Source organism: Medicago sativa, chromosome 8, assembly GCF_051527215.1.
Source record: "Medicago sativa cultivar Bolivia chromosome 8, Bolivia_mono, whole genome shotgun sequence".
Classification (NCBI taxonomy): domain Eukaryota; kingdom Viridiplantae; phylum Streptophyta; class Magnoliopsida; order Fabales; family Fabaceae; genus Medicago; species Medicago sativa.
In genome coordinates, this window is record NC_140756.1 from 86,694,989 (window position 1) to 86,713,081 (window position 18,093).

Consider the following 18,093-nt stretch of genomic DNA (forward strand, 5'->3'; position numbering starts at 1 on the left):
GTTTGTTGGTTTTGACAGAACTGAAGACATCATAAAAGGAGATATGCATCCAATCAATCTATATGTAATTATAAATTAGCACTTTCTAACTTGAATTAACCTGGGAACTTATAGATCCTGAGTATGGAAGTGATATTGCACTGGTCTAAAGTAAGTTTATTTTAAATTAAATCAATTTTGAAAGCTTCATAACTATTGAAGGAGTCCTCCTATATGAAGTCAAAGTTGGGCCAATTATCTTGGCCTCATTATATTCTCATATATTAATGAAGATAGTTATAATTGATGATGAAACAGTTTTGAATCCAGTAAAGTCAGAAGGTCATAAAATAATCATGAGAAAGATGAACCAACAATGAAATAGCAATAGTATATAGTGAAGTAGGACAAGTTGATTTTATCACTTTACAACTTAAGTATTGGAAAAACTGAAGCTTGAACAACAAAAAATGGCAGAGTCTATTTTAGAGGAGGATGCAGCAAAACATGGCTTCTGCAATCATGGCACCTGTATTGTAAGTTAACATATTTATTAAGCATGAGCATGATTATTATGATATAGTATTATACGAAAAGATATTGAATCTGCATAATTAGATTCAAAAATAATTAGGAGAGTACTTACTTGTCAAACATTTTCAAATATTTCTTTGTAAACAACGTTTGTGGTAGTGTCTTTTGGGAGTTTATGTTCATCATGTATGAGTATCTTGATACCCTTTTGGCTGGTTACTCTTGAGATTGCAACATAGATTTGGCCATGACTAAAGACATCTTTAGGTAAATAAAGGCCAACCCAATCAAGAGACTGACCTTGAGATTTGTTGATCGTCATTGAGTAAGAAACTACAATCGGAAATTGTCTCCTACATAACTTGAATGGCCAAGGAGATTGAGATGGTGACATATCCATACGTGGTATATAGATAATATTCCCATGATGTTTGCCACCCATTATCTTAGCTTCCAAAACGTGAGTAGCCATCTTTGTTACTATCAATCTTGTCCCATTGCAAAGTCCTTCAGCTTGATCTATGTTCCTCAATAACATAATGGGACACCCTACTTTTAGTTTGATGCTATGATTTGGTAGTCCAGAAGTTCGCAATGTACTTAAGAATTCAGGTGTTAAAACATCTGTAACAGTACTATCATGCATTTCTGATCTATCAATAGAGTTGGCACTGAAATAGACTCGCTCTTCTCCTGCACAGTTTCAAAGGAAGCTCGATTGTTATTCTTTAAACCAGCAAAATAGAAATAATGATGTTTGATATAGAAGGGTTACATTATAATACCTGGCATTAGACCTAAAACATAGTCATTTATTTGATCAACAACTTCAATAGTTGAAGCCAAAATGGCTCTGCTCTTCAAGTAATCGTAAGATTTGTAATTATCCAAGAAGTTAGGATATGTACTTTGAACAATAGCAAGGATAGGATCTTCATACTCAGTTAGCAACATATCTTTGGGAATAGGGATCTCAGCATAACCATCATTAGGCTCGTTAATTCTTCCCTCTCCAAGACGTAAAAGCCAGTTTGAAAATTCTTCAATTTCTTCGTTTTCTTTAGGATCTGAACCATGCTTCAATCTCATATTTTTTGTCAATTCAAGAACTTGACAATGATCCCAAATATATGAAGAATTGATTGAGGCATGGACAATATCAGAACGGTTGGCTCTTGGTATAACTGGTAATATCTGTCTAAAATCCCCACCAAATACTACAACCTTCCCCCCAAAGATGAGCTCACTTTTCTTAATCCCATCACCCATAATATCTTTAAGCGTTCTGTCCAAGCACTCAAAAGTATATCTATGGGACATCGGTGCTTCGTCCCATATTATAAGCTTGGTTTGACGAAGAAGGTCTGCCATATCACTATCATGATCAATGTTGCACATGGAGTTATCTAATGTAGGCACAGGCATTTTAAACTTAGAATGTGCAGTTCGGCCTCCGGGTAGAAGTAGCGATGCAATTCCGCTTGAGGCAACAGTCAACACAATTTCATGCTTTGATCGTAATGCACTTGCAAGTGTGCGCCACATGAAAGTTTTACCTGTCCCACCATAACCATGCAAGAAGAAAACACCTCCTTTTTGATTAGTAACAGCCAACATGATCTTGTCAAAAATAACTCTCTGCTCATCTGTTGAATAACAAAGGGAAACAGCATGGTCATTAATTTTATAGTGTATATATAAAATAATGGTAGTTTGTAGTGATAAATCTACAAAGTAGTATAATACCTGTAAGGGATGAAAATAATTCTTGAAACTCTGTTTGGAGGGTTCCAATATCATAACTACGTTCATCGTAGATTAATCTATTGCCCAGCTGCTCAAGTACATATCCATTTGGATAAGGCAAGGAAGCAAAATCCTTCAAAGTCCTTCTACTTGATTGTAATAATTTCTCAATTTCGATCAAAGTTAGATTTTGAATTTGTTCCTCACTGAGCATCAATTCTGCGAAACATAAAGATATTTTAAAATAGATGAAGAGGAGGAAAAGTGATTTGAAAATAAAGACATTTTAAAAATAAACATATTTTGTTCTGCATTATATGAACAAACCTTGATTGTTTGCCAAGTTTCGCTGTTCACGTAGGATTCCATCAGACAACCAATGAATAGTCTTATTCCATACGTGACGTGGTCTATTCATTGCTCCAGAAAGTAGCATAATCACAAACAATCTTCTCAAAAAATAACCGGAACCCCATTGGTATGCTTCTCTAATGGCGCCAATGAACTCCATATCATCATTTAGGAATCCCATAGCAAAGCAAGCCTCTCTGAATGATAGAAACTGTATATCTCCAACTTTGCGAATTTCTTCATATGTTTTTGGTCCTTTGACAACGGTTAACATCATCCGCAAATAGAACAATTCTCCGGTTGTAGGTGGAACCCATATTAATCTACCAATAGTATAACCCCTCTTTCTAGGAGTCCAAATTCTATCTTTTTTGCTGAAAACAAATTTAGAAACAAATTGACCATATGTCAATTGTCTTGCAGCCTCATATTCTTGATTTGCCTGTAGCCATGCTGTGAACATAGATTCGGTGACACTTGCCTTTTCTAGCACATTTTCCATGGTGGAATGATCAGTAAAGTATATGCATTTCTCACCAACTAAATGAAAGAACATGCGTTCAACCGCTGGTTTTCTTCCATGAATTGAAAATGACAGAATTCTCCAACATGCTTCAGCCGGTGATATATACCTACAATCTAGATAATGCTTGATTTCATCAACTGGTTGTCCCTGAGATGTCACATTATGTTCGGTTGGCACAATCCGGGCTGTGATGCGATCATATCCTTTGTGTATGTATTTGAAAAGATATTTAATCGAAGCACTTTGGTTACACCATTCCATGTTGATGTGGGCTTGATATTTCATCAACAATTTTTTGTTGTATGGAACAACATGTCTGTTGTCTAGGGTAATACCATTCTTGATTATGGTGTGAGTGTTTGAGCTTCTCTTGTATACAGGATAGCCATCTTGATCAACAATAGTACGTTCAATGTACTTTTTGGGAAAGAATTTGGAACATTTATTGTTTTTCCCCATGCATGGTGATGAGAGTCTTGCAAGCCCACATGGTCCATGAATCATGTGACTCTTGACCAAGTTGTATAAATCATTGTGCTTCTTTGGATCAGGTATTTCAGCTGAAATGATCTTGTCAATGTCTGCAGGGGTTGGATACTTGCTTGAAGGATGCAAAAATATAAGAATGTGAGCATGTGGTAAGCCTCTTTTCTGGAATTCAATTGTGTACATATCTGTGAAATGCAATAGTAATAATTAGCACAAATCATTCTAATTAAAGTGTACAGCATATTTAAGGCAATATGGCAATGTTTACTTACATGCAAGGACCTTGCCAAGTGTGTGGTTTTTGGTCAAGTCTTTCATTAGTTCATCAAACTTGATTTTGAAAACTCTTGCAATGATATCTGGACGATCTTGCGGTTTCAAATTGAATTTTGCTAGTTCTCTTGTTATTTCAGGCCAGTTTGGATTACATGTGAAGGTAATAAAGATATCTGGAAAACCAACAACACTTGATATTGCCATACCATCAAAGTATAGTTGATCCATGTATCTTTTACTTCCTACAAAAGTTGATGGAAGAACTACTCTCTTGCCTTGTAGTTTTTGCTGACTTTGGTTTTGACCTGCAGTGTTCTCGCTTAGTTGCCTGTATTTCCCAACTCTAAGCTTTGACTGATTTTTCCTCAACCAATTCAGCCTTTCAGCCTCCATCATTGCGTAGCCATCGACCAAAAATTGTTGGAAAAGTCTTCTAGAACAATACAAAGTATTTGCCTCAAATTTTCTTGATTGTATCCTAAAACAAAACCATGCTTTGATAGTCAACCGATTCCTGCTGTTCACAACAGTATCATCCTTATATCTCAACAAAATCCCAGGTCGATAACCATCTTCTCCATATGGGAAAAGAAGTGGATATTGAAACCCAAGATAACTCGCATGAAATTCATCAATTCGTTGTAAATTGCCTGTTTGCCCTTGCAATATAATATCTCTATGTTTGGCAGAATCAATATCCCCTGCAATGAGTGCCGCAACTTCTGAAACTGTTGGCTTATTGTACACCCTGCCATCAGTGTTTCTGTCTGCAATTAACTTCAACCTTACATTCTGAACAGGGCCACTCTTGAAGAGATCCCTGGCCATTCTAAACGCTTTAGCATGCACATTATTGGCATCAAGCATTGACCTTAAGTCTTTCACCAATTGTTCATCGATATCCTTGTTGTCCCTGTATGGGAAAAAGCAACGAAACAATAACATCATATATAAGACACTATAGAAAAATGCAACATATATAATACTGATTTGAAACCATACAAGTATATAATTGTATATACCTAAAAGAACCAATTCTGTTAGAAATCTCATTGTCAGTGTCATGGATATATAGCTGAGCAAACTTAGGTCGTTGTCCGGCTAAGGGCAACATGCTTCCAATTCTATGACATGTCTGACCTTGCATTCGTAGTACAGGTGGACCTTTTCCTCTGTTTGTGTATGAATCCATTTTCATACCAGGTGAAGTAAATGAGAACATGGCATTGTACGTTCTAGCATTGTTCTGATAATTCTTGCTGGTTTTGCTTTGGTTATCAAATAAAAGATGTTGAAGAAGCTGTGGAGGCTGTTCCAGTAAAGGCAATTGAACCTTCCCATGTTGACAACATAGTTGAAACTTAGGTTTTGTAGTATTTTTTGACTTCTGCCTCCTTTCTTGATACCACATTAACGCTCCACAAAATTCACACTCCCAATTGGGTTGCCCTATATCACCATATCCTGTGACAACGTTCAAAACATTACACATGATTACTAAGGACAATGATGATACTAATTAAGATTTGATGATATAATGGTGCCCTAATAAGACGATGCATTATGTATAAACTTTGTAATGAAGATCAAACAGGATTTAATCTGAATATACCTTGTGCTTCATTATCATCATTGATTTCAAGATCTGCATCACTACTGGTATCTGATTGAGTTTGATCAGTTGCATTCGAATCAGCATCAGAATCAACATCAGAAGATGCATGACCACTATCATCTTGTGTTCCATGTGGTAATCTATCAGACATTGTTTCAAAATACTCAGCATCAGTTTCAATATGTTTGCGTTTGTTTGACACTCTACTTGTTGATCCAGAGGTTTGGGCAGAGGGATGGGGATTGACATTGGAATGTGATGGTTCAGGTGGACTTGTATGAATTGATGCAACACCATTGTTATATGACCTTTGATAGTTATGAGCAGCCCTTCTCTTTTTAACATTAATATTTTGTGCAGTATCAGTGTGATCAGAAGGACGTTTTTCTCCAACATTAAGAGATGGAGAAGGCAGTACAGGAACTTGAACAGTAGCATCCAAATGTGGCAGTAGATTTTGGCCATGTACATACTTCCTAACATTATCATTAGAATGACATGATTTAGAATTTGAATGTGGAAGTTGAGTAGGTTTGCTGAATTGTGTTTGTGACCTGAAATGGTTGTTAAGTGCGGATGCAGGAAGGTGAGTGTGCTGCGTTGGTGTTGGCTGAACCTTGAATGTTTGGACATTAGCTGGAACTGTAGATTGAGCCTCTTTTTGTGAAGTACACCCTCTATTGAATGTCTGAGGAACAAACCCATTAAGCTGAAGAACATTGTTGGTACTTTGATGTCTTGTTTGGAGTTGGCAAAGTAAGTCATTATATATTTCAGATACAGGTTTTGACATACATTGTATTCGTGATTGCTTTGGCTTCCTGTTTTTTATATTGAGATTTCCTGCAGCCTCAGAATCATTGACTGGGAAAGCACGTTTTGTTCCCACCTTTGGACATGGAGAATATTTAGAAGTGTGTGGAATAGTTGCAGAAAACTTGTTGAGGAGATTTTGACCAGGTACATACTTCCTAACATTATAATTAGAATGTATTAAATTAGAATTTAAATTTGTTGGTTGAGTGCAATTGGTTTTCAGAGTTTGAGATTGGTGGATTGTGTCAAAGTTGGATGTTTGAACCTTTGCCTTATTCTTAATAGAATAATTCGGACTTGGAAAAGAATGAACATTGATATTGGATCCAATGGGAGTAGATGTGGTAAAAGGTTTGAAGTTTTTAGAAGAACCTTGTTGAGAAACAACCTTAGTTGGTTTTGAAGTAGTTGGATTACGTGGAGAAGGCAACTTTGAAAGGTTTGAAAAAGTATAGGGAGGTGAAGGATAGGTTATAGCTGATTTTGTATGTGAATTTTGCTTGGTGTTTAAGGTAGATTTGGTAATATCTGAAAGAGGTGTTGCATTACTCTTTTTCTGTTCAGGATATTTGCCATTTTTAAGATATGAAGTCCTTCTTTTCCTTCTAGCTGCACCATTAGATTCAACATAAGGTCTATGGTTCTCCATTTTTTTTCAATTTACATAAGAACAGGAAGTGCTAAGTTGAGATCGTGGTAAATTGCCTTGTGTTTCAGATGACTTATGAAATGTTAATGGTTGGATATGTGAACGTAACATGAGACATTGTGTCTTCTGGAAATAAGGACCATGTGGAATAAGAAATGAAAATTAAATAAATATGTGTGGAAGATAATGGGTATATTCAATAGATAGGTTCTTTAAAAAATAAAATATAGATGTTTAGCATAAAATATTGATTTTGTGTAAAATAAGTGATGTAAATGTAGAACTGGGAAGAGTAACATAGTTAGACATGATAAATTATATTAGGAAAAAAAGTAAGAATTAATTGGAAAGTAACTCTAGTCATACTAATTGTATAAGTACAAATTAAAGAAGGTTTGTGGTTCTAGCATAGACAAAGTGATGTATTAGTTGAAGATCAGTTTGCCTGGAAAAAAGGAGTTCCAGGCCATGATGGTATGACAAAGACTATACTGTTCACAAAAAAGTGGATAGCTTTTTTAAAAGCACTGTTTTTCATTAAATGCATGGCAGAGATGATGGTTATTTGTATTTGCATATGTCTCATCGAAGGGTAGCATGCAGTAATATACAATATCTTATTCCATACTTGTGTATAGTTGAATTAAAAACCATGGGCAAAAACATTGGAAACAGGTTATTGTCTGATGGTAGTAATATACAATGATTATCTTAGTAACAGCTGGAAAACAATATATCAAAGGGAGTAGTAAAGAACAATTATTTCCCTAAAGTGAATAAGTTATTGTATTGTAGGTATCATATTTATTTAATTGATGTAAGGATTAGATTTAGATCAGTAATTAATCATATTTATTCAAAATTGTATACATACAACTTCTATAGTTATAATAATTAATGATCAAGAAAAAAATGAACAATTCTGTGATCTTTCTCTATTGAATACTCCCTCCGGTCCTTAATAAAAGAAGAAAAACCAAAAAACATCAAAACCAATACACTTATTTATTAGTGTAACTTTTTGAATAATTTTACAAATATACCCTCATAAAAAATTGTGTAGCATTAAATACACTCACAAATATTAAAAAGACAAACATTAAATAAGGGGTAGAATAGTCTTTTAAACAATAACTACACCTTAAAAGTTGTGATATTTTCTTATAAATAGGACCAACAATTTTTTTGAAAATTTTCTTATATATAGGACGAGAGGGAGTATAAATTTGCCAACTTCTAAAGTTATAATAATTAATGATCAAGATAAAAATCCCTTATTGAAATATAACTTGATGTATTGTAGCTTTTGAAAGCTTGAAGGTTGATTTTATACGGATTAGATTTGTAATAAGAACCTGAAAGCCATACTGGTGGCCATATACTTTGCAGCTGATATGAACAAAAAATGATAAAGATACATATCCCTTAATAAGCTGATTTATGTTTCTAATCATGGAGCTTTCAGGTAAATATGGAAGTGAAAGTTGTTTAACTTAAGGTACAGTTCTACAATACAACAAAATAGAAATACTATAGAAATGTATTGGAATGCATGAGTTTCCCATCAAATAGTATGTCTTGGCATCTTATTCAATGACACTGTTACTAATCTTGATGTATATGGGTCGTGTAGGATAAGATAGTTGGTTTGAAAATCTAACTTGAAAAAAGAGTCTATTTGATGTATATAAGGGCTGAATTACAAATTTGAGGCCCAAAAAAATTACCACTATCTTCAATGTTACATACCAAAGAGAGAATCTAAGATGTTTATCTGCTTCAAATGTATGTAGTTTGTGGCAAAGATCATAAAAGAACTTCAGAATTAAAGAAAGATACCATTAACATAGTAAATTAACACAACACAATAGTCATAGATGTAGCATAACATAAAAGGTTCAAAGTGAATAACATAGTAGAAGTCTGGATTCTCTTGGAATCAGTGCTTGAACCAAGCTGAGTTGAAGTAAAAAGTTAAGATAGATTACACAAAAGGGTACGTAGGACCAAAAAGATCATACAGGAAACAGTGAGAACATCATCAAGGCTAAATTTGAAACATCTGTATGATTGGCATCATGGTTTTGAAATCACTTTTTCTCTTTTTTGATAAGCTTCACCCTCTTTGATGAAGTCTGTTTTGCAGGTGTGATCTCATTATGGCCACCAGCATTGCAAAAATCATCAGTTGCAGCCATCTTATGAGGAGTAATTTCAACAGTAGGACGAGCATTTCCTTTTTCAGCAACAGAATTGAAAGAACCTGGTGTGAGTTGAGAAAGACTCTCGCAACTCATGGGTTGTCCAGCATTCTTTAAGCCACTGATTGGTGTAATCTGGGTCAAACCATCAGGGTCATATTCAGAAGATGCAGAGAGGTCGTGCTGTCAAAACATAGTTGACAATAATTCAGGTTAGTAAAAGGCCATGATATTACATGACATTAAACACATAAGTTAGATATAATTAGCAAAACAAACAAACTACTTACAGTTGAAATGGTAACATCTTCATTAGAAGCGGTTGGATTAGGATTTGTGTTGTCCATCATCACATCAGCAGCTAGATTCTCAATCTCTGGTTCAGCCTCCTGAAATATGATGGACAAATTAAATCAATTAGTGAATTAAATGAAGGAGGCATAAAAGACACACATTAAAGATTCAGCCATACTACCAAGGTTTGTGACATATAATAATCATACCACAAGGTTGGGGAACTTAGCCCTGACTCGGTCAATGAAAGCTTCTCCTTCTTTGTAACATACAACAGAGCAAGATTTCCACCTTGGTTGCCATTTGACCTTAAAGACCATAGTTTTTTCAGCCAAGTCATCCATTATGGGAGGAAATTCAAAGCGATTGGTAATACCAGCCTGATAAGACAGTTGAAACATTAGTGTAGGTTGTCTTAATTTACCTAAACCCAATAGTTTGTGAAAATGTGTGAGGACTTTAGAGCAAACCTGTATCATGTTACTGCGGAGTTGGGCAGCGGATATCCCTAACATCTGAGTCACCTCGCGGTCCCAGACGACAAAAACAGTTCTGTCCATGTCATAGGAAACATCCATCTCAAGCTTGTACCTAAAATAAGGGTATCAATAAGATAGATCAAGATAGATAACACCAAGAGTCATTCCATACTTAATACGCATATAGGGTAACATATATAACATACCTGACAATCTCGGTCTCAGTATTATGCCCATCGTCACATGTGTAAGGAGGCTTGTCCCCTTTAGCAATCTTTGGACACTTGTGACAAGCAAAGTAGTACCAACCATTTTTGGTCGAGTTCACTTTCTCAATCTGAGCAACTGTCACACAGTAACTTATCTGCATAGTTGTATCCAGTTTGATATGTGAGATGGTTGATGAATATAGTGAATCTGAGAGTATGTGGTGAGTGGAACTTGTAAAATTCATACCACGTCAAGCTGGATAACCTGAGACAGGGGCAGAATCTGGGAATTAGATAGAAGGTCCTCTTCAGTAGCAACTTGGGTGTTTCCATAAGACTGTGTACACTGGATCTGGCTAGATGACATCAGCTGCTCATCTTTAGGTAAACTGAAAACAAATATAAAGACATAGAAGTTAGGACTGGTTCTGAATATATATGTTATAGGGAAATAACAGAAGTGTGTTCTAAAAAAATACCTTTCCCGAAAGAGATTGATCTCAGGGATGTTCTCATTGATGGACAACTTAGTGAATGAGTAAGTATTTGATACACTTAATGGGAACCGCCCTACGTTTTCATTAAAAGCTCTAAGTGTTATTTCGCAAAATAATATCGTGATATTAGCCAAAGACAATGTAAACTTACAAAATCAAAAAATAATACCTTCTTCTTTGATCTTGCAGTAGTTAAGCATAACTATGACAGGACCACCTTCTTTCCTATCCTTGTTAAACTTAATGAACTTTGCAGCATAGTCCTCCCACAAAGTGCAGTTTACAGAAATGTCACTATAATATAGACAAACCACAATTAGTATAGGGATATGACATTGAATAAGTTAGACTCATCCTAAAATATAAGTTGTTCACCTCAAGTCTTTCAAACCAAAGTTAACTTGTAGCTTTTTCCCATTCCCTTCATTCAGCTGACAGTAGCGCATATCATGTACAACTCCAATAACATCTATTAAAATGACAAAAACATTATAACAATACATGTACAGAAATTTAGGAAAAGTATAAAAATTAAGAAAAAGTTGTACGAAGATGTGTACTCACGAACTAAGAGATCAGCACGCCATTTTCCCGACACAATCTCAGAAAATGGCTTGAACTTAATGCTAGGGTTAGGGATGTCGTGGACATTGACATTATCAGCATTAGTTCCACCAGTCCATATCAATTTATACTTGTGATCAGAGGCTTTGAATGCTAAATCATTCTTTTGTACTTGAAAGTTAGATAATGTGTATGTGGTGTTTTCTAGAAGGACTTTGTCACAAACAGCCTTGTAACCAGTTGGAATAACAACTTGAATGTCATTTCCCTATAATAAAACAAATAGCATTGACAATAAACTGAAGACTTAAAAAGAATATAAATATAAATAAATCACATAGTGAAAAGTGGCCTCACCTTAGCATCAACTATGATCAACTCCAAATGCTCCTTGCCATCCTTAACAACAGTCCATTTGTCCTTAACTCGAACATTTAGTTTCCAGAAATCTTTCTTGTTTGTGATTGCAGCAATGAACTCGACGGGTCTTACTTTTGGTCTTTCCATTTCCATTTTGGCGCCTTAAAAAATCAATATGTAACATGTGAATAAAGATTTTGAATGGAAGTTACGAAAAGAAACTGAAAGTTATGTTGTTTGAACAAAGTAGAAGGAGAGAATGAGTACCTTGAAATTTTGAGAGAGAGGATAGTTTGAGGGTAATGAAATGAAAGTAATGAAATGAAAAATATTTAGAGATAGTAAGTAAGTATTTAGAGGCTACAGCAACAGTGTTGAGAAGAGTGAAAAACGTGATTGATTTGTGTACTGACAAATACAAATTTGATTTCAAAAGCACTTTTGTGTTTCCCTCTCAAAGACAAGTAAGTTTATTTAGTTGGGTTAGAATTCAATTATGTTTATCATGTGCAAACAAACCAAACTATTGTGTACTTTTGATTACATGACATCACTTTGGTTAACCGAAGTCATCTAGTTGCATAAAGTAATTTTAAGACATGTTTTACCCCTAAAAGAGTGAGTTGGCAGTCAATGAGCATAGGTCATTAAGGAGTTTTCCACAGCATAATGTTTTCTTATATTAAGGGAGATATGAAATGAAGAAAATGAAAAGTAGTATATTTAACTTTTCAACATGCATATGAAGAAAATGAAAAGTAGTATATTTAACTTTTCACTTTACATGTGTATCTACTATCTTCTTACATGTATCTACTATCTTTTTTTTGTGGTGTCCGGGGTTCGAACCCTAGACCTTGCATATGTTATGCATTGTCCCTACCAACTGAGTCAAGCTCACGAGAACACATATATCTACTATCTAATATAATTTGAAACTATACTCATATCTTTTTAATAATCATATTATTGGTGTAAAATATTCACTAATTTTTATCAATGACTAATTTTTACCAAAGAATGTAGTTGATCACTTTTAAAAAAGTCTTTTTTTTTTACCATATTTTTCTGCTTGCAAGGTTCAAATCTGAGATTTCTAAGAGATCCAAATTTTGAAGTGAATTTGGATCATTAACGGTAGGTCATTAAGGTCCAAATTTTTTTATGATAGATCCAAATTTGGATCTAATATAAGTAGATCCAAGTTTACTAATTTTTATGATAACGGTAGGTCATTAAGGTCCAAAATTTTTTTTACCATATTTTTCTGCTTGCAAGGTTCAAATTAATAATATTTAGGAACAAAAAGTAGATCCAAATTTTGAAGCACGTCAGTTGCATTCACACTTGCACTTTTAATGGTAGGTAAACCCGTTTTCTTCTTTTGAAATTATTATCATTATCATCGAAGGTTGCTTTATGTACTTAATGACCTACCATTCTAAGAGGGTCTTGAAATATCTTTCTTGTTATTTTAAAATAATAGTAATAAGTACCAAACTTCTTTTTACTTTATGAAAAATATTATTAATTTGTATTTGTGTTCATTTGACATTTTTTTAATCAAATAGTTTAATCAAGTTTCATTTTTTTAAGATGAATAAGTAGAAAATTTGGAGATCAAATTCTAACACATATATATTACAATGCATTATTTCTACCGACTGAATTATGTCAACATGAATGTGTTTATTTTACTTTATTAATGAGAATATGTGATAAGTGAAACTCTTGAAGTGAATTATTGTGATAGAGACAATATAAAATAATGCATTCTCCAAATCTCATTTAGAGGAACCTATTCCATGGAAATAAAATGTCGTTATAAAATAAAACAATATAAAATTTAAGTTCTTTAACTGGGCACAAGTTAGCATAACTCGGACAAAATCAATTTGAATCCATCCAAAGAAAGAACAAGTGTAGGGTCCATATTAGCTCCATCCAAAGAAAGAACAAGTGCAAGTGCAAGAGAAAGTGTAGCTAACACTCCTCTAAAACATATATTCCCTTTTTTAGACATAAAAAACATATTCTTAGAAAAATGATCTGAGAGTTAAGTTTATATGTCAGTGTCCTACAAAGTACTAGTAATTTTTAAAATATCTGCACCTAATATTTTTATTTTATTTTTGTAAAATATCTTCAATAAATTAGGTAAAATATCACTAATCGAAGAAGGGTCTTTTATGGGTCAAAAACTGTGAAGCCCAGATACGAGATACGATACGGATACGATACTGCATCGATACGCCGATACGGAAAAATTTCAAAAATCAAGATACGATACGGCTGGGATACGTTAATAAAAAAAATTATATAATTAAATGTACAATATAATTATAACCATTTTTTTTAATATGCAAATATATTAACAAACACAAGAAACCAGGCTCGTAGCACATTAACATAAATATAAATAATATTGACGATTAAGAGAGTGGTCATTAGTCAATTACATACGCAATATATACCAAAAAGAGCACCATCAGTGCTATACATCAATGCTACACTATATCCAAAAGGAACATTGTTAGTGCTATACTATATCGATCCAAAAAAGAAGCACTATATCCAAAAAAGAACACATCAGTGCTAAGAGTTAACACTAACATGTAACTAACTTTTACATCTCCTCCCCTCCATTCCCATCATCAAGATACAAATCAGCTTCCAAATCCGGTTCTTCCAAAGACAACTGCTAACTTAATTCCAACATCATCAAGCGGTTCATGCGCATCTCTACTAATGTCCCACATTCTTGATTGTCCTTTCTTATATCCATCTTCTTTCCTTGACAAGAAAATGGCCGAGCAATTCAACGGTAGCCAAAGTGGACGGCGACCACTTTGGAAGAAAAAGTTGAAACCCTAATTTTTTAGAAAGGGAAAGATGCAATTGTTTGTGTGGTGTGGTGTGGGTCGTACTGACACCAAAGAAAGATAAATGAAATGTATATATAGTATAGTAATATAATGTTTTTATTCTTATTTTTTTTTTAAAAAAAACAGAAATCAAAATAATATAAAAAACACAAGTATACGTGCATATCGGGATGTATCGGGAAGTATCGGATAATTATTTTTTTTAAAAATAAAATTTAATATTTGGATACTCTCCGGATACGTATCGGGAAGTATCGGGCAGGTATCGGTGCAGGATACGCAGGGGATACGGTACGTCATCCATTTTGAAGTATCGGGGCTTCACAGGTCAAAAACAATGTCTTTTTTTTATGGAGAAACTCCATGTCATCTCATTTTTGTTTTTAAGTTCCACATGTCTCTGTCTATTAGTCCAAAAAAGGGTCTCTATTTATTTTACTGTAAAAAGATAAGTTTTTTTTTTTAATTAAGAGCTTCTCAAAAATATGTTGGGCTCCCAATTCTCCTTCTAATGAGTTGAGAAACCCAAAAAAAGTTGGACTTATTCTCATCCCTGAATAGAAGTGAAGTTTTAAAAAATAATTTTATTTTAATTAAAAAGTAGGGTTAATTAAGTTTTTAGTCCCTATAAATATTCACAGTTTTTTTTTAGTCCCTATAAAATAAAATCACACTTTTTAGTCCTTGTGACATTTTTCTTAAGCATTTTAGGGACTAAAAATGCTGATGGAAAATTTTTGTAGGGACTAAAAATGCTGACGAAAATTTTTATAGGGACTTAAAATGATAATGAAAAAATTTATAGGGACTAAAAAGTGGGGTTTTATTTTGTAGGGACTAAAAACAAAATTCTGAATATTCATAGGGACTATTTACTTAATTAACCCTAAAAAGTATAAACTAGTATATTTTTGTAATGACCCAAGCTAGGCCCAATAGAATAGAATAGGTCCAAGTTACATTAAGTGATGAGTCATGCATTCTAGAAGGATCTAGAGGGATCTATTAGGGTGAGTCATAGGTGAAATTGTTAGAATGCAAATGCTATAAATAAGAGAGTGGTCATTGTAATCATTATCAAAATGAATGAATGAAGAATTAGTTTGTTAGAATAGTGTAGTTGTTATTTTTAGTCCTTTTTAGATAATTTATCCTTTCTTGTAGGTACCACCAAAAGTGGTACCTTACAATTTTTGTCATTGAAATTTAAGAAGATAAATGAATAAAATTTTAGTTTGATTTTTGAGTGGAAATAATTCTTAAACAAATTTTATTTTTCAACTGAGTTTCGAATTACTATGACCCCTAGAAACCATATGATTAATACAAACAAAAATAAACTACATTCATCATTAAAATTTATGCAAAATTACACTTTTAGTCCCTTAACTTTATTTTAGGTAACAATTTAGTGCTTTATCTTTTTTTTCATTTCAATTTTGTCCTTTTGATCCATTTTCATATGAATTTTTAAGCTTAAAATTCATGATTTTATTTTCTTGTGGTCTTTCATTCTTCAAATCTATTATCCTTGTCTATGTTTGCATAAGAATATTAAATTTGAAGCTTGAAAATGTATATGAAAATGGACAAAAATGACCAAATTGAAATGAAAAAAAGATAAAGGACCAAACTGTTACCTGAAATTAAGTTAAGGGACTAAAAGTGTAATTTTGTCTAAAATTTATTTAGAAGATAAATGAATATCTAAATATCAGCTGCTGGCAGTGATCAGGTTTGTGGAATGATATCTTGCAATCTATTCATCCTTCCGCGTCATTTGCAGATAATATTTTCTCAATTCTGCAGTAGTACGATAACTACCAAAAGCAAGTTTTTGGAGTCACCCTATGGAGCATTTGGAAACATAGAACAATAAAGTTTGGAATGATGTGGAGGAATTAACTCAAGACATATGTGATCGAGCTGGATCATTGCTCACCAGTTGGAAGAATGAGCAAATTTATTCGGCAAGTCCAAGCAAATTCTTCAGCAATGTCTGCGTGTGTGCAATGGAATAAACCGAGCCCAGGACGGTATAAATGCAATGTGGGTACATCTTTTTCTAGCTCTCAGCAAGGTTGGCATTGGTGTTTGCATAAGAGATGATGAGGGGCGATTTGTCCATGCAAAGACAGAGTGGTTTTCACCGATTGTTGATGTTGATTTAGGGGAAGCGATGAGACTCTTGACAACTATGCAATGGATTATAGACTTACAACTGCTGAATATGGATTTTGAAATGGATTCCAAAACGGTGGTAGATAGTGTTTATGGAGGAAGCAACAGTGTCTCAAATTATATGGTCGTCATTAATGATTGTAGACACATGTTAGCAATTGATTTAACGAACTCGGACTTGAAGTTCATCCGGAGACAAGCAAACGAGGCTGCCCATAGCTTAGCTATGGAAACTCTGTTTAATCCTAGTTTCCATATTTACTCTAACATTCCATCTTGTATTTCTGATATTCTATTTAATGAAATGCAATAAGCTCTTTTCTGTCAATTTTTTATTTTTTTTTACTTTTTTTATGTTCTGTCTCAAGTAGGTCATTTATGCTTCAGAACGTTAACTTAACCTTGTTTTAACATGGTCCGTTACAGTGATTATGTATTTGTCTTACGCGGTTGTAATACTCTTGTAAAACTTGTGCCTCAATATTTGTCTTATGAGTCGTTTCCTTTTGCCTAGAGGTACATGTGATGAGCTTGAAAGGTTTTTTTTTTTTTTGAGAGCAGCTTGAAAGTTTATTATGTAATTTTTGGTGCAGTAGCTAGCAAAGGAGAATGCACTTGTATAAGTGGGAGTCTCTCTTCAATGAAGCTCTTTTTAGCAAGCAAGCAGTCTTAGCTACACCCGGTGGAGTATGTACAATGCTATCTGGAATTTCAAGAAAGGTTGTTTATAGAGGGTAGTGAATGATAACAATATAAAAGTTTGGGAAGACAACATATTAAGGGTCTTGTTAACCAGTGCCCCCGGGACACTGGTTAAGAAATCCAAAAATAGAATTTTCTGTCTTGGAACTATAAACTATCACTTTTGATCAAGTAATAATTACATTACTTTTTAACAAAAACTTCATTCTTTTGGTGCTTAACCAATGCCTCGGGGGCACTGGTTAACATTCTCCATATATTAATCATAGAGCCATATACTACCTAGCATTAGCAACACTGTTAGTCCGTATAAAGATTTGAACATTAATGAGTAATATTTTAGTTGGATGAAAGCATCACATGTCACCAAAAATAATCATAGAAGGTTTAATTAAGGACCAAATGTCCTGTTTATTTTTGTGAGGATTAAAAGTCACATTTTTATCTTGAAAGGGACTCAAAGAGTTCTCAATATTTTGTCATCTCCAAAACGAGTTTTTACTCTTAAAAGTCGCATTTTTATCTTGAAAGGGATTCAAAGAGTTCTCAATATTTTGTCATCTCCAAAACGAGTTTTTACTCTTTATTAAAAAAAAATGGTATAACCTTGCTGAGGTAAAAATATCTAATTGTTTTTCTTTTGATAGAAAAAATATCTAATTACTAATTACCTCATTTTAAAATTCAAATAAATTTTATTATTTTTTCAAACGAAAATACTAATATTTTTTTAACTTTTC

At 33.6% G+C, this 18,093-nt stretch overlaps 3 protein-coding genes across 3 annotated transcripts; 1 reads left to right on the top strand and 2 right to left on the bottom strand.

Moving 5' to 3' along the window:
* Positions 1–628: 628 nt before the first annotated feature.
* On the bottom strand, positions 629–5,336 carry LOC146902745 (uncharacterized). The gene is made up of 6 exons (XM_085732312.1): positions 4,924–5,336; positions 3,898–4,814; positions 2,587–3,810; positions 2,260–2,478; positions 1,299–2,147; positions 629–1,206 (listed from the first exon to the last, which is right to left on the bottom strand). Exons 1-6 carry the CDS (start codon positions 5,310–5,312, stop codon positions 629–631), a joined length of 4,176 nt encoding a protein of 1,391 aa, XP_085588438.1. The 5' UTR covers positions 5,313–5,336.
* A 3,463-nt stretch (positions 5,337–8,799) lies between these two features.
* On the bottom strand, positions 8,800–12,271 carry LOC146902746 (uncharacterized). Its single transcript, XM_085732313.1, has 12 exons — positions 11,853–12,271; positions 11,583–11,746; positions 11,226–11,493; positions 11,037–11,130; positions 10,831–10,955; positions 10,644–10,734; positions 10,412–10,553; positions 10,162–10,319; positions 9,947–10,067; positions 9,686–9,856; positions 9,473–9,571; positions 8,800–9,365 (listed from the first exon to the last, which is right to left on the bottom strand). Exons 2-12 carry the CDS (start codon positions 11,736–11,738, stop codon positions 9,072–9,074), a joined length of 1,719 nt encoding a protein of 572 aa, XP_085588439.1. The 5' UTR covers positions 11,739–11,746; positions 11,853–12,271; the 3' UTR covers positions 8,800–9,071.
* A 4,246-nt stretch (positions 12,272–16,517) lies between these two features.
* LOC146902747 (uncharacterized) lies at positions 16,518–16,964 on the top strand. Its single transcript, XM_085737167.1, has one exon. It carries the CDS (start codon positions 16,518–16,520, stop codon positions 16,962–16,964), a length of 447 nt encoding a protein of 148 aa, XP_085593293.1.
* The last annotated feature ends 1,129 nt before the right edge of the window (positions 16,965–18,093 follow it).